General features: G+C 51.7%; 1 protein-coding gene across 2 annotated transcripts in view; it reads right to left on the reverse strand.

Annotated features, from left to right (window-relative positions):
• Nucleotides 1-14,759, reverse strand: part of MAPK4 (mitogen-activated protein kinase 4) — a 141,898-nt gene that overhangs the window by 44,021 nt on the left and 83,118 nt on the right. For both annotated transcript variants that reach the window (XM_045790115.2, XM_045790113.2), the window contains exon 2: nucleotides 5,797-7,222. In XM_045790115.2, the coding sequence (XP_045646071.2) occupies nucleotides 5,797-6,342 (546 nt within the window). In that variant the 5' untranslated portion in view covers nucleotides 6,343-7,222. The remainder of the gene's footprint in view (nucleotides 1-5,796; nucleotides 7,223-14,759) is intronic.

Below are 14,759 nucleotides of genomic sequence, written 5' to 3' on the forward strand. Positions count from 1 at the left end.
CCATTTTCTCATGAAACGCTGGCCTCCGGGTCTGGCTGGGCCTCTCCCAGTGCCAGCACCGTGCACCCCGGTCCTACTCTGGGACCCTGGGCAAGCCCTTCCTCACTCCCTCCACCTAGAGACTTGCACCTCATTCCCTGCATCTGCAAAATGGAGATCATTCAAACACAAGCCCACAGAACACCAAACAGCCACTCTTTTGATCAGTGGCAAAGACCCTACTTCAGGTGCAGAAATGAACATTCCTCCTCTGAGGTTCCATTTCAAGGGAATCTGGGCTTTAGGGGGGCTTTCTGTGTCTGCCCAGGCAGAGAGGGGGAGGTTACCTTGGCCCAGACAGACAAGAAGCCATCAGAGGAAGGCAGTGGCCAGGAGAGGAGGAGGTGAGGTTGATGAACAAGATGAAACCAGCATAAACACTGCTGACTGAAGCTCCGTGCAGAGCCTTTGGAAGCTGTCGGGGTGTGTTCAACATCGTGCACCTTTCTGTCCCCTCTGCGACCTTGAACCACAAGCCTTAACGAACTCCGGTAATACGCCGAGCCCTCACTCAACACTCAGTCTCACTGAACTGTGAAGCCAGTGTCTGTCGTTAAATTAAGCGGAGCCAGGCAGTTTACACCAGAATGAAAAGTACCTGTTTTCTAAAATTGTGTTCCTATCACCTGACTATTGTGAAAATCACACCTAAACAGAACCACTGCTCCTTTTGGTGTCGATTCCTGGTTTGTGCAGGCTTCTACCAAAACTGAGTGATGGTGAACAGGCCAGGCAGCTCCCCGTGGGCTGTGATGGAGACCCTAGAAAGTCGTCCTGCCGAAAACAACCTTCCCCATTCCCTGTCATGACATCCCCGCCAATAATGACCCCAGCTGGTTAAAGCAGCTGCTTCAAACATCACCCTGCTGTCTGGGGGTTCTTAGCCTTCTTCATCGTGCTGAAGTTGGAGAACCACGGCCGCAAGCATCAGCAAACCGTCCACAGACAAGCTGTTCCGTGTCTTCAGATCAGTGGTTCCTGAACGTTAACCGGCATCAGACTGACCTGGAGGCCTGTTAAGACCCAGCGTGCTAGGCCCCACCCACCCCGAGTTTCTGATTCGGTAGTTCTGTGATGGAACCAGAGACTCTGCATGTCGAACAAGCCCCCGCGGTGAAGTCGATGCTCTGGCCCGGCACCCGCTTTGAGAACCAATCACTGCACTATCAGTTGCTAGGGCATCGTCATGAGACATGTAGCTCAAACGTGAACGCGTTCTGATGCGGAATGCGGTATGAAGACAGAGGGCTCTGAAACAGAAAGGGGTCAAGGGCCCAAAGACAGGCCAGCCTAATAAACTTAGACTTTCTCAAGTGACCCACCAAAACACAAGAGCCCTTGGCTATCCAAATTCTGCTGGGCCTCTGACTCTTGCTTTCTTTCCTGCGTGTTTTCCACCTGCTGCCCCCCAGAGGAAAGGCGAGTCTGCTGGCAGTGCCCTGGCAGCCCCCGCGAGGATAAGAGGCTCCTCCCTTCAGCCACGGGCAGCCCCTCCAGGAGCAGAGCGTGTTCACACAGCTAAGCTGGCTGTCAGCGTGCCGCAAGCTCTCGGGGACTCCTGACACCATTTAGAATTTACACAGGACTCAGAGAGGTCTTAAACAACCTTTTTTTTTTCCCTCTTTGGAGATCCTCTACTTCCTAATAGGATAAATTCGAAGGAAAACATGCTCTGACCCTTTAGCAGCCTCTTCTTGACACAAACAACAAGGAACTCCTTGGCGGGCTGGCGGAGGAGGTGGCAAAAAGGGATTCATCACAGGAGCAGAGTCCGGGAAGCCACCCTTCGGGTGGGGCCTCATGACTCACCCTCTGGCCCTGTCGGGAGTTGGTTCCGTTCTTCAGTGGAGGGGAAACCAATACCTGAATGTCTGCGCGGTATCATCATGGCATCTACTGGGCAAGTAGTTCTGTTAGTGATTTCGCCCTTCGTACGTCTGAAAGCACTTGACAACTTCCATGTGACTCTAACCAGAATCCTGTGAAGTCAGCAGAATGGGAACAACGACCCTGTTTGACAGAAGCCAACTGAGAAGAGAGGCTCAGAAAAACCAGTGGGTGTGGAGTTGGACCGTGTGTGTTGGCCCCTCATGGTGAGACCTTGAGTGGGTCTCCTCCCCTTCCTAGGCCCTGGTTTTGTCATCTGTGAAATGAAGGGGACAGACAAGGTGATGGTGAGGTCTTCTGACAGATCTCCTACTCAGGAATGAGCTGTGCAAAGGGCCCAACTGGCCTAACGTCATGCAATCAGTGAGGTGAGGAACAGTGACTCAGAGAGACAAGTGCCCCCCATGCTGTTGAGAAAGCCATTAGAGCACCCCCACTGCCACCCACTGCCATCTCCGTGACCGTGTGGCTCACTGGGAACTCTAGTTGCCCTCTGGACCTGGCAAAGACCAAGACCCCTAAGGGAGGGATGGTGGGGGACACCTAGAATGCTCTCTGTGTCTTCGATTCCCAGTGATGCCAGCTGCTCACTGGAGAAGAGAAGGCCATTTCCTTTGGCACCTCCTTCACCAGACGAACTCAGCGGACGCTACCCTATGACTGGCCCCGCGCTAGATGAGGGGATGTGGAAGTGGAGGAGACACACTGTTCACCCAGGAGGAAGTCACAGTGAGGAGAGTGAGACGCGGGTGGGTGGGGCTCAGCCAAGGGGCCAAGCCCCGCCGCCAGTCATGTCACAAAGTCTGTCCCCGGCACTGAGCTCAATCAGCCTGAAAAAAAGGAGTGCTCTTTTATAACCCACACGTAGGTGCTGGCTATGGTCCAGGTGAGCACAATCTTCTTCAAGGTGAGCGCAGGATCCATAAAACTTTAGGAGGGGTCAGGTTTAGAGCAGCTCCTATGTATACATCATCCTCCATGCACAGAGGGGACAGCAGATGCACCCATCTGGCCCCAACCAATCCACCGGCTGGAAGAATTATGTGCTCTCTTCCTGAGAGTCAAACCCTCTAACCACATGTCATCAATGAACCCAACTAGCTTCCTACTTGTAATGTGCTGGTAAATGACTATTCTCCCATCTGTTCAACACAGTCAACAAGATCAGCTGGGCCATGTCTCAGGCACAGTGATCAGACTCCCTGGGGAAGATGAGAAGAACACGACATGCCCTCAAGAACCAAGGGGCTCTCAGCCTAGGGGAGCACAGAAGATGCAGACACGAATACCCATAAGACAGCAGGGAATGGTAGATGCTAGAAGATCCAGGTTATGGGGTGGGGAAGAGCCAACAGGGGAGTTCAGAGGAAGGAAAGACTAATTCCAACTGGGGACCAGCAAGCCTTCCAGAAGGAGATGGCACCTGGAAAGACCATGCAATAGGACGCGAGAACGCCCCAGTTCTACAGCCCCTCATGCCATAGTCGGCCAAATCATCTGAAGACAGCTGGTTCTCTCCATCTTAAAATGGACCATTTGCCCTAAGTGCCTCACAGCTCTATGAGGATTAAATGAAAGCTGATTTAAATGCACATTGGGTAAATAAAAGCCCCAAATATTCGTCATCACTCAGAGAAAAATAAGGAGGTACATGAGGGAGGTCGACATACATGAGGGAGAAGGGGTGTGGGGGACACATACCAAATGCAGGGCTCGTGCGAACACCTACTGGGCTAGCAACTGGCTCCAATGATTTTTTTTAACTTCCCGCTGCTCATTTTATTGAAGAGACTCTAAGAAGAGTAAGTCAGGGCACCTAAATTCTCCTGCATCAGGAACATGAAAGTCCCAACTAGAGCAGCGTCTTCCCATCCCTGAGGAAAAGGAGAACAGCCACTTAGAGTTGGTGGCCAGTGAACCAGGGCCGGGGCCCGGGGTGCTCAGCAGACACTCATGACATAAATGGATGGGCTCCTTACTACTTTCCGATGGGGTTTTACATTCATGCAACATTTTGATCCGTAACCACAAGCCAGTGGGGCAGACGGCATCTACCATCAACCCTGTCAAAGATGGGGAAGCCAAGGCTCCCAGAGGTTAAGTGACTGTCCATGTCCCCAGCTAGCGCTGTCAGAAGGGAGCCTGGACCCCTGCCTCCTCCCTTCCTCACACCATGCACCTTCGAAGAATTGTTATGACAGCCAATCTTCAACCCAACAAATCATCTTTCCTGACTTTAAAGAAGGTCTACTGGGTGCTGTTCAGAGCACTTTCCTTGGAATAGGTCACTTAATCAGACCCTTTCATCAAGGGAGGTCCCATTTTTACTCCCAAATGTACCGGTTTATTCCAATTCAGAAAGTGGTTTTGTGCATCCCAGAAATAAGTGTCATGGATTCTCTGGTCCTTTTACCAAATAAGAATTGATTGGGGTTAAAACCTTCAGTTCGATTGTTTGAAGTCATTGCTTCTTAGAATAAAGTGAAAGTACAAATAGCAAAGGGTATCTGGAAGACGGAGAGGTACATTACTATTTTTTTTTTTTTTTTACCATGGATACTCTTGCCTACAAAGTCAACTGTCAGTCTTGGCAGATGGCCTAGCCGCAGGAGGGGGGACAGGGGGCAAGGTCTTGGTTAAGGAGCACCAAGGGGCTAGAGCCAGCTGGGCTGATCTGGGGTCTGAAATCTGGGCTGGAGCCAAAGTTCCAGCCAGTGAGTGTGGGACAGGGAGCCCTGCTTCCCCCACCCCTGGATGTCATCTCACTGCAGCTGCACCAAACAGGTCAGTGCCTTTCTATGAGTCTGTGACCTTCTGGCTGAGGACAAATAAGGTGGCAAGGGAGAGCAGAGGAACAGGGACTCAGAGAAGAAGCTGAAGCATGTTCAAGGTCAGAGCTACCCTCCCCTTTCATGACCCACCTCGGCCACTTTGGCTGACCTACTTCCTAGGGAATGTTTTCATTCTAATAAAAATTCATGGTTCAAAGGTTTTTGGCAGAAGGCTGGAAATCACACCCACTCCACAGCTCTGTTGAGGGATGCCTGGTGACATGTGCTCAGAGGCTCCCCTAAAGTGGCAGGAACCAGGGGTGGGGGGGGAACAGAACTTCAAAGGATTCCGAGTTCCTGAAGGGAGCTGTGGATTCGTTAAGAAGAGGTCTAGGGCCTTGAGCACGACTGTCAGGATCTCCATCAGTGTGGCTGGGTCAGCTCTGATCTCTGCAGCTGGTAGAGCATTTAGCTCTGACACGTGGGGTCTCAGGACTGTGCACACATCTGTAGCGTTAGTACGACACCGAGAGGCCAGAGCATCATAGGACCTGGGTGAGCTGAGCCATTAGCTAGACAGTCTACACTGAGGATTAGTTTATCAGATTCACTGTTTGCGCCCTCTGTCCACGGACACAGAGTGGGAAGAGGGGGCAAGCTGAACCACAGCATAGGCTGGTGTGCTGGGGAGCCTCACCGGGAGGCCTGAGCAGACAGGAGGGAGAGGTGGCATTAGGTGGATGGCAGAGGTAAGAGGATGCTGGAGGCAACTTCACCACCCACACTATTAAAGCCATAGAGTTTAGAGCTGGAAGGAATCTTCGAGATCACCTACTCCAACCCCATCTTGTGCAGCTAGGACTTCTTGGTCGTGGCCATGGGATGGAGCCAAGCCTAAGAACCAGACCACCGCTCCCACCCCCTGCCTGCCCAACAACTGCTTTTCAGGCCAGTGATCTTTCTGGCACCCTCCAGCTTCCCCCAGGTACGGACCCCAGTGCCCTGACTCCAGTGGAGCTAAGAATACCCTCTTGAATGACCACGAGCATTCCTGAGGGTTCTGTGGACCACCCGTATCAGCCATTCCAGCCAGACATACCTTGTGTGAATAATGCTGGTCCACGATCCTCGCCAACCCGAAATCCCCGATCTTGAGCACGAGGTCCTCTGTGCTGATGAAGATGTTGGCAGGCTTCAGGTCCCTGTGCAGCACATTGGCGGAGTGGATGTACTTGAGCCCTCGGAGCAGCTGGTACATGAAGAGCTTTGCGTGCTCCTCGGTGAGCGTGCCCTGCTCCAGCAGGCGCGCCAGGTCGGTCTCCATGTACTCCTGGACGATGTAGGCCACGCTGAACTTGAGCAGCTCGCCCTGCAGGTCAGTGCCCTGGGGTCCCAGCACCTCATACACCTTCACGATGTTGTCATGGTCCAGACGCCGGATGATCTTGATCTCCCGGAGCGCGTGCTTCATGCTGCGGGCGTCGCTCAGGGCGATCTTCTTCACGGCCACCTTCCGGCAGGCCCTGCTGTCCACGGCCGACAGCACCAGCCCATTGACGCCAAAGCCCAGGGGCTGGAAGTCAACAAAGCGCCCACCAAGGTCATACCCATAGACGCTGGCGATGCAGTCACCCTTCTCAGCCATCGTCGGCTCAGTGGTCAGGGTCCGCCCGGGTGACGGAGGGGCAGTCAACGTTGGCCAAGTCCCGGGTGGCGGCTTCCCCAGCACACTTCATTCTGTCGAGCCCCGGAGCTGAGGGCTCCTTTTTCTCGTGGTGATGTCACTGCCACCAGCTCTCTGGAGGCAGGAGTGGCATATGTCCATGCTTGCTGAGCTGTGGAAGGCGAAGGCTCAGACTGCTTTCTTAACCTGCGTCGGGAGGGCTGTCCACCAACTCCTCTGTACCCTGAACTCTCCTCGAAGCTTAGAATGGCTCATGCTTTTTTCAAAGGCAGCATCTTGGAGAGAAGAACCAGTCTCATTACCTACATGAATGTAAAGTTTTCTACCATAACAGACCTCAAGATGAAAGATGCAGAAACTCTCCTCTTTAAATCTTTTGTTAAAAGATGTTCCTTCCGGGTGAAATGCAGAGCTGCTGCTGAGCTGTGCTTCTTGACTTCTGATGGTCAAGAGCTCGGTTTTGTCACAGCTTCCAGCAGCTTGGTAGCTATTCTGTGTCCTGAGCAGGAAGAAGGGATCCCAGCAGTGGATTCTGGAGGCTTCAGGGGCTTCTTTCTACTTCTGCTGGCTCCCCTTAGATTGTGCAACCCGAGCCAGGCTGGTGAGCATTGGTGAAGAAAGCCGGAGAAACCCAACCACCTTTCCTGAGCTCCAAACCAAGTTACACCTGAGGTCCCAAAGCTGAGGGGCACTCAGCTGCCACGCCAGGATGCTCCAGAGGCTTCAGATGGGGCAGCATCCTCCGTCACCCCCTCCTCCACGCCACCCTGCACAGGACTGTGTGCTGCTGGACTCAGAGAGGCTGCAGGAATGCGGCATCTTTCAGACCATGTCTCCTTTCCTGTCAAAGAAATAACGTTGGGTAAATTTCCACACTCCAGCTTCCAACACCTTCCCACTTGCGTGTCCTCTGTTAAGCAGCCCAAGTGTTATTTGATCTGTCCAGCCAGCTGAAACACTGCTTGCTCAGGGGATTCCAGGCTCTGCACTGCCCAGCCGCCCCTCCTGCTGTGTGCAGCGCTCCCCTGGAAGAGAGAGAAGATGGCTTGATTTGATAAGATCATCAAATGGTGTGCCTTTTATGTAAATGCCTGCTCCCCAAAGGTTCACACACCCAAATTGTGGGTGGGAATGATCCACTCTGACTTTTGAGAAAGTAACTTGTGATGCTCTCTGAACACATACATCAGTACTAGCTGGGACGATTGAGAGTAAAACGTAACTAGTTGCAAACGGTAAGTAAAGGATCGATAATTTGTGTTTCTACTTGGACCCCTTTGCTTCCCTCTTTCGCAAATGTCTTTGGATATTTTGAGAGAATTTGCCATGTGCTGATATTTATTTACATGTGTATCTCTTGCTTTTCACGGAGGAGGCATAAGCACACATACCAAATAAGGAAATTTTATTGCCACCCTATAAAAGGGACTCTCTTCCCAGCAAAGCAGGGCACAGACTTCTTAGCAAGACACCAGGACTGGCATGATAAACTGTATTCTCTTTGGCGGTGGGGACATAGCTCTTCAAAGCAATGGCTCAAATCCTATCCTGACTGCCCCCTGGTGGTTGCTGACTCAAATTACAGGCCTAGGACCTAAGCGGGGAGAAAAAAACCTGCAGAACAATGTAAAATCAGACCTCTGGAGCAAAGGCAACGTCATAGCTTTTATGGGAGTGGCAGGTTTTCTAAGTTTATTAAGTCCACGGACACTCAGAGAACAAACACTGCACCCTGCACAAAGGAGTGAATCTAGCAGGGCTATTTTTTAGTTCTCATGATCCTGTCGGGCCCTCTGTAGGGATGCTTTCATATGTGAACTTTTGCACAACTCTGCAAATGACAAATGAGGTGAAACCACAGTCAACTCAATGTCTGAAATTAAAGGGGCAAATTAGGGGACCTAGATGATCTGAAATAGTAAATAGTAATAGAAATAGTAAATAATCAGATCCCCTCAAAAGACTTATGAAAGAGATTTGCCAAGGGTCTAGAATATAGTAAATGTTCAGCAGATGTTGGCTTCCGATGCCTTTGTTAAAAATTCCCTTGCACTTGAATAAGACATACCTACTATTCTAATGTTTTGTCAAGATCTTCAGCAATTCTACTCTGCATGTTTTTATTGGTCCCAGGAGCAAAATAACCTTGGTCTTACAGAATTTCAGACTGGGAAGCAATCACGGCAAACAAGCTCAGTGCTCCTTACTGGGGATGGTGCTCCCTTCCTCGGCTAATTTGACTAGGAGTCACTACCAGCCTTTAAGAGGCACAGCCCGATTGGCTAACCATCCTGCCAAGCAGTTCCATCAAGGAATAACTGACACCCACCCCCAAATGCCAGCATTTCTGCTGAGAGGGACTGATTCTGGTTCAAGTCCTCGCTTTGCAGATGAGGGCACTGAGGTTCAGAGGACACCAGCTCAGTGATTCTAGCATAGACAGGGTCAATAAACATTTGATGAATTGAGAAATGAATACCATTCACTCTGAGGATTCCTCGCCAATTAGAGACAGTGCCAGGACCACCCTCTGTGCCACCCTCAGTGGCCCATGCTAGTGATGTCCACCTGGATACCTAATTCAAGGGAACCCAAGAGCCACCCCAGTGCCCATTCCAACCTCCTCTGACTCTCGCTGCGCATCAGGTAACAGAAACCAGACTGGAGCTTCTTTCGCTCTCTATCCATATGCCTGGTCCAGTTCCCAAGGGCACAGCAAACAGGCAATTATATATTTTGCTTTATGAGAAGAGAGGCTTAAGCCTTCTTCCCTTGCCAGCTCCCACTGGGTTATAAACAGACAGGACTGAGCACCTAAGCAGGGAGGAGATGACATCACCGGCAAATGAGAGCACCATTTGCTCCAAATCAGCTGCAATGCAGATAATCTGTGAATAATTAAGAGGTGCTTTATTTATTCGTAAAACTCTTTCCTCTTCCTCTCACGTGGGGGAGGGACCAGCACCCCTGTGCGCGCGTGTGCACGTGTACGTGTGCGTGCGTACGCGTACTCGTGCAAGCGTGCCCGTGGTCTTCCCAACGCGCTATCGGCTCCAGCGGTCAGATACCATGTCACTTTGGGAAGACTTGATTCCAGCCACTTGGCCTTCCTCGTGGGCCTCTACGTACACTCTTTCAATTCCTGCCTTCCTTCTTTGCTTGCACCTTCCCGGTTCCTGAAATGTCCTCCTGCCTCCTCCCCACTGGTTGAAATCCCACCCATCACTCAGAATCCAGATGGCATCTCACTTCCATTCCAGAGTTCCCGTTCCCAGAGTGTCCCCGGTGACATTCTCGCTGCTCTAAACGCCTGCAGTGTTCGTGTGTATGCCGTCTTTGACATTTACCATATACGAATCTGGGCTGTTATTTAACATCTTATACATGTCCATCTCCTGGCTAGACTTCAAGCTCCTCAGGTCCCAGCACAAAGCAGCACCTAGACAACGACCGTGGCTCGGAAGTGCCTGAGGAACATTCGTTATGTCGACAAAGTGGTCATGCCCACATTTCCTGCACGGTCAGCCTCCCCTCCCTATGTCTGATGTCTCAACACAACTTGTTCAAGAGGGCTCTTCTCACGATGAGCCCCAACTGCCCAGACACACCTCAACCCTCTCGGTAGCACTTTCTGCTCCAACACTGCCTCTCCTAGAATTCCTGCACTAAGCACGCAGCCCTCGACTGACCGTTTCTCTGTTCCCGTGTCAGTTTACTGTTACTCATCCCTTCTCAGCCCTCTTTACTTTCTCAGTTTCTAGAATTCCTCTATAATTTCCATGGTAAACCGTTTGCCTTTCTCCACAGGTGGACCGATTACAAAACACCTAGTAACTAAGATGTTTTGGATTAGTGGTTCATTGTCTGCCTGACACACCAGGGAGTGTGGGCCCATGGGCCCTGGAGAGGGGCAGACCCAGCATCTGGAGATGTGCCCACCAGTTCAGAGGAGTGATTCTGGCAACTTCTCAGAGCAAAGCACAGCCTTTCTCTGTTCGAAGTTGGTGGCTCGGAGCTGCTCTGATTCAGGTGTGATTTCAAACCAGGGAGTTGGCATTCACCTTGAAGGAAGGAAAGGTCATGGGTTCAGCTGTGCTCGAATGACAATGAGCAAGAAGAACACATGTAACTCCTGCAAGGGTAGCCCGGGCTCCGGTGATTCACGGTGAATGTTGTAATAAAACGCAGGAGTAGAAATATCTACCCCCAGGACTCCTAGCAATGGAGCTTCATCTCCCCACTGATTTCTCATGGACTCTTCTGCAATACTTTATTTGAGGCCAATTAATCATCATCTCACACATCCTGCCTTTTAACATGCAGAGGCAAACCAGAGACGAGATGGCGTGTGCCTTGCTGGGTTTCCTGGGGATCTGGTTTACAAAGAGCCTTTGGAAACTCTAAATTTAGACTCAACTCTGCCTGTTCAGATCCTCCCAAGCCTCATGCTGTCAACTTTCGGCAGGAACAATGGCCCCGATGAGATGCTGATATTTCACAGAGCTTTCTTTTCTCTCCTGAGCACCCAAAAACTTGCAGGAAATCCTTTACGGGTAAGGCTGATGTTTACAGTTGAACAGGCCGCACACTGCAAAATTCTAGGTGGCACCATTCACACTATAGTCAAGTCTGTCTGACTCTAAGGTTCGTGACCCTAATCACTATAGTCCATGTGAATAAAGTCCTCTAGACCAGAGATCAGCAAATTTTTTCTGAAAAGGGCCAGAGGGTAAATATCTAAGGCTTTGCGGGGCATACCATCTCTGTTGCAACTACTCCAATCCCGCCTTGTAGCACAAAAGCAGCCAGAGATAATACCCAAACGAAGGGCACGGCTGCATTTTTTTTTTTAATTTATTTACAAACATAGGTGGGAGACTGAATTTGGTGAGGGGGCTGCAGTCCGTCGGCCCCTGTTCTAGACTGTGCAGGAACATTCTCTGGCTTGTTCCTGAGGTGACACTGAAGTGTGCCGTAACTCAGACCTTTCTGGCTCCCCCTGCACGGTCTCCTCCCTCCTGGACTCAGTCCTTCTGTTGCCCCTCGTGGTGGCCCTACCCCAGGCCTGCCTGCCCTCCCTGGGAGCTACCCTGGGCCGAGTTCAGCTCATTTGCAGTTTTCCTGGCCTCAGGGTCCAAAGGCTACCTTCTGTCTCTGTGATTCTTTGGTACTGTTGACATGCCTCACTCCTCCACACGCCTTCTAACAGAGGTTTTCTGGGGAAGCGGAGAAGGGGACACGATGAAAACAGGGTAGCCGCCCTGGCTGAGGGGTCACCATGGGCCAGGAGCTGTGCCTGAGGATTTCGGTTTGTGTCACACTCCCATGAAGCTCCCAGAGGGAAGTGACTTGCCCAAAGTCACCCCACTAGCAGGTGACGTCTCCAGAGGCTACACATCTCAGCACTGTTAACACATGATCTGAGCCCAAGTGGGTGATTCCCACCACGGACCGCCGAGGCCCCGTGTGACTTCCCAGACCCAAGGAGGAGCAAATCTGGGGACAGGTACACCTGCGGTACCTCTCAAAGGAAAGCAAGAGGCCACCTTGTCAGCCTGTGTTCAGTCCCGGCGTAGAGACCGCGGTTCAGAGCCCACTTTATGGAAATAGAAACTGAGAAACAGAACATTAACATGAGATTAAGAGTTGAGAAAAAAACAGAAAACTGCAAGTTTAAACAACCATCATGCTGCCTTCCAACCAGTCCTTGACCTCTTCTCTAACGTAAGCCTCAGGTAAGCAAGAGAGCCCGGGGCCGCAGACACCGGCCATCCCAGACGTGATCGGAGCTGAGCATTCTCCCAGCTACCTGACACAAGGTCCTGGAGCCGACACGGGCCACCTGCCCAGGAACCACTGCCACTCCCTCCGGATGAACAGCAGCCAGGTCTGGGTCAGCCATTAGGCTGCTGAGCCCGACCACGGATAACCCACAATGTTTCTAAACTAGGGTCCCTCAGCCCCAACGTGACCGACATCGTGAGCCAGGTCATTCTCGGCTGTGGGGCTGACGTACGCACTACAGGACATTCAGTAGCACCCCTAGACTCGACCCACCAGATGTCAGAGCACCCCCGAGTTGTGACAACCCAAATGTCTTCACACATTGAAACGACCACTGTGGGGGAGGCACGCAGTCACTCCTGACTGAGAACCATGGGGCTAAAGCAGCCATTTCAGGCATCGGAGCAGAAGGGTTGTTCTATGGGGCTGTGTGGTGCGCTGTGGCCAAAAGTTTAGCAACCCTGCTCCCTACTCACGAAATGCCAATAGCATTCCTGGTTCCTGAGACAGCCTCACACATTTCCAAAACCCCATAAGGCAAGGGGATATCCCACACCCATCCCTGTTGAGGGCCTTGAGTCCAAGTCGTGGTCACCCAGTCCCCCTTTGGCAGCGGTTGGCCTAGGGGTGGTTATACGATCCAGTTTTGGACAGTAAGACTTAAAGGAAATCGGGCTGCGGGGGAGGGCGCTCAGGAAAAGTCTTCCTTCCCAAGAAGAAACACCACTCCGTCTTTGGACGCAGTTGTGGGAGAACGTGATGTTGGTGATATCCCAGCCTCTTTGAAACCACACAGGGACAAGCCTGGGGACAAAGGCCAGCAGAGGAGAGCTGGCAGATAAGGGGCAGGGCACGACGGACTTGCTGACATTGCCCAGTGGCCAAACCTGGAAATGCCCACCTCCAGCGTTCCTGCCAAGTGAGGTCGCTAAGCTCTGTTGTTGTCTGAGACATCTTTACCATCTTCTTTTCCTTTTACCGGAAGGGGAGATCGTCTGATGGTAACTTGCCAGGTGCGTGGTTGGTTGGGGTGGGAGATAAAGAGGTGCAGAGCACAGGGCTCCTGACCTCAGGGAGTCTGTAGTCCTACTGAGGAAGGGGAACCAGAGCAATACAATTACAGACACGATGAAGAGACGCGGGGGCTAACTTCATGATTCCCACAGCAAGTGCGGGAGTTAGGACGTCGCCGACAGAGGACAGGTCAGTCAGAGAAGGCTCTCGGAGGGTGTGCAAGACAGCTTCTAAGTTGGCTACCAATGACCCCCACCCTCCTGGCTTCAGGTCCTGAGTAATCCCCTCCTCTTAAGAGTGCGCTGGACTTCCTGAGATGTCCATTCTCAGATGAAGTTATAAAGAGACTGTGGCTTCCATATTGAGTGATCACTCAAAGAGAAGCCAGTGGCCGTGTCATGAGGCAGCTCTAGGGGGACCTCAAGTGAGTTGTTGTTGTTTTTTTTAAGATTTTATTTATTTGAGAGAAAGATGGAGAGAACCAGTGGGAGGAGGGGCAGAGGGAGAAGCAGACTCCCTACAGAGCAGGGAGCCTCATGTGGCACTCGTTCCCAGGACCCTGGGATCATGACCTGAGCCGAAGGAAGACGCTTAACCGACTGAGCCACCGAGGCGCCCTCCACGTGAGTTCTTGCAAAGGGATGTTCTGAGGCCCACTGGCCACCACAGGAACAAGCTTGGAAGCAGACCTTCCCTGAGGTGAGCCATGAGAAGACGACAGCCCTGGCCACAGCCTGATGAATTCTCAGAAGAGATCTTATGTCACAGACACCCGGCTAAACTGTGCCCAGCGTCCTGACCACAGAAACTGTGTGACAAGGAGCTAAATTTTAGGGTGTTGTTATACGGCAACAAATCACCGATGCCCCAGGAGAAACCTGGAGATCTGCAGTTCTTAACGTTTCCAAGATGGAGAAGACACAGTCTTGGCCTTTGACTTTGAGAATTCTTGGGCCAGGGGTCCTGGGCCTTACCTGGCTTGGATCTCATCATATTCCAGAGCCCAAGACAGCCTTGGGGAGGGGGGTAACTTCACCTCTCTTTTTTCATGGATATAGCCTCAGGGTCTTGTCCTGTGTCCGACAGACCATAGGGACTCAAGAAATAAATACCAGTTGACACAGGAATGCCTACACACTTGCAGGAAGATTTGTTATGACAAAATATAACCTGAATGGAAAGAGAAATTAAAAATGGGTCCCTGAAGCCCAGTTCAGAACTCTTTTTAATCCCTCCAAGGAGAGGTGGGGGGTAAAGGTGGGGTTCAAGCAGGATGCCCCATGGCCCCAAAAGAGCACAACGGCTAGAAGGCATTTCCTTGCCGAGGAAGGAAGGGCCGGTCCTGAGGCAGTCCGCACTGTGTCATCTCTGATTTTGAGCACAGATGGGTCTCACCCTCGGTGGCAGCAGCAGCAATGCTCCTAGGAGTTAGGAGAAACAACTCTTCCTGGCCTTCCAGGTTTTGAAGTGAAGTCCCACTCCCTCCACCCAGGCAGTGAGGCAGCTGCAGGAGTTCATGCAAAGTGAGCTGCCCGTGCCCTGGAGGCCTCTCCTCTCTGTGGAAGCCCGGGTGCATGGGC

This window comes from Ursus americanus, chromosome 19, assembly GCF_024610735.1.
Source record: "Ursus americanus isolate L20-20 chromosome 19, mUrsAme1.1.p, whole genome shotgun sequence".
In the NCBI taxonomy this organism is placed as follows: domain Eukaryota; kingdom Metazoa; phylum Chordata; class Mammalia; order Carnivora; family Ursidae; genus Ursus; species Ursus americanus.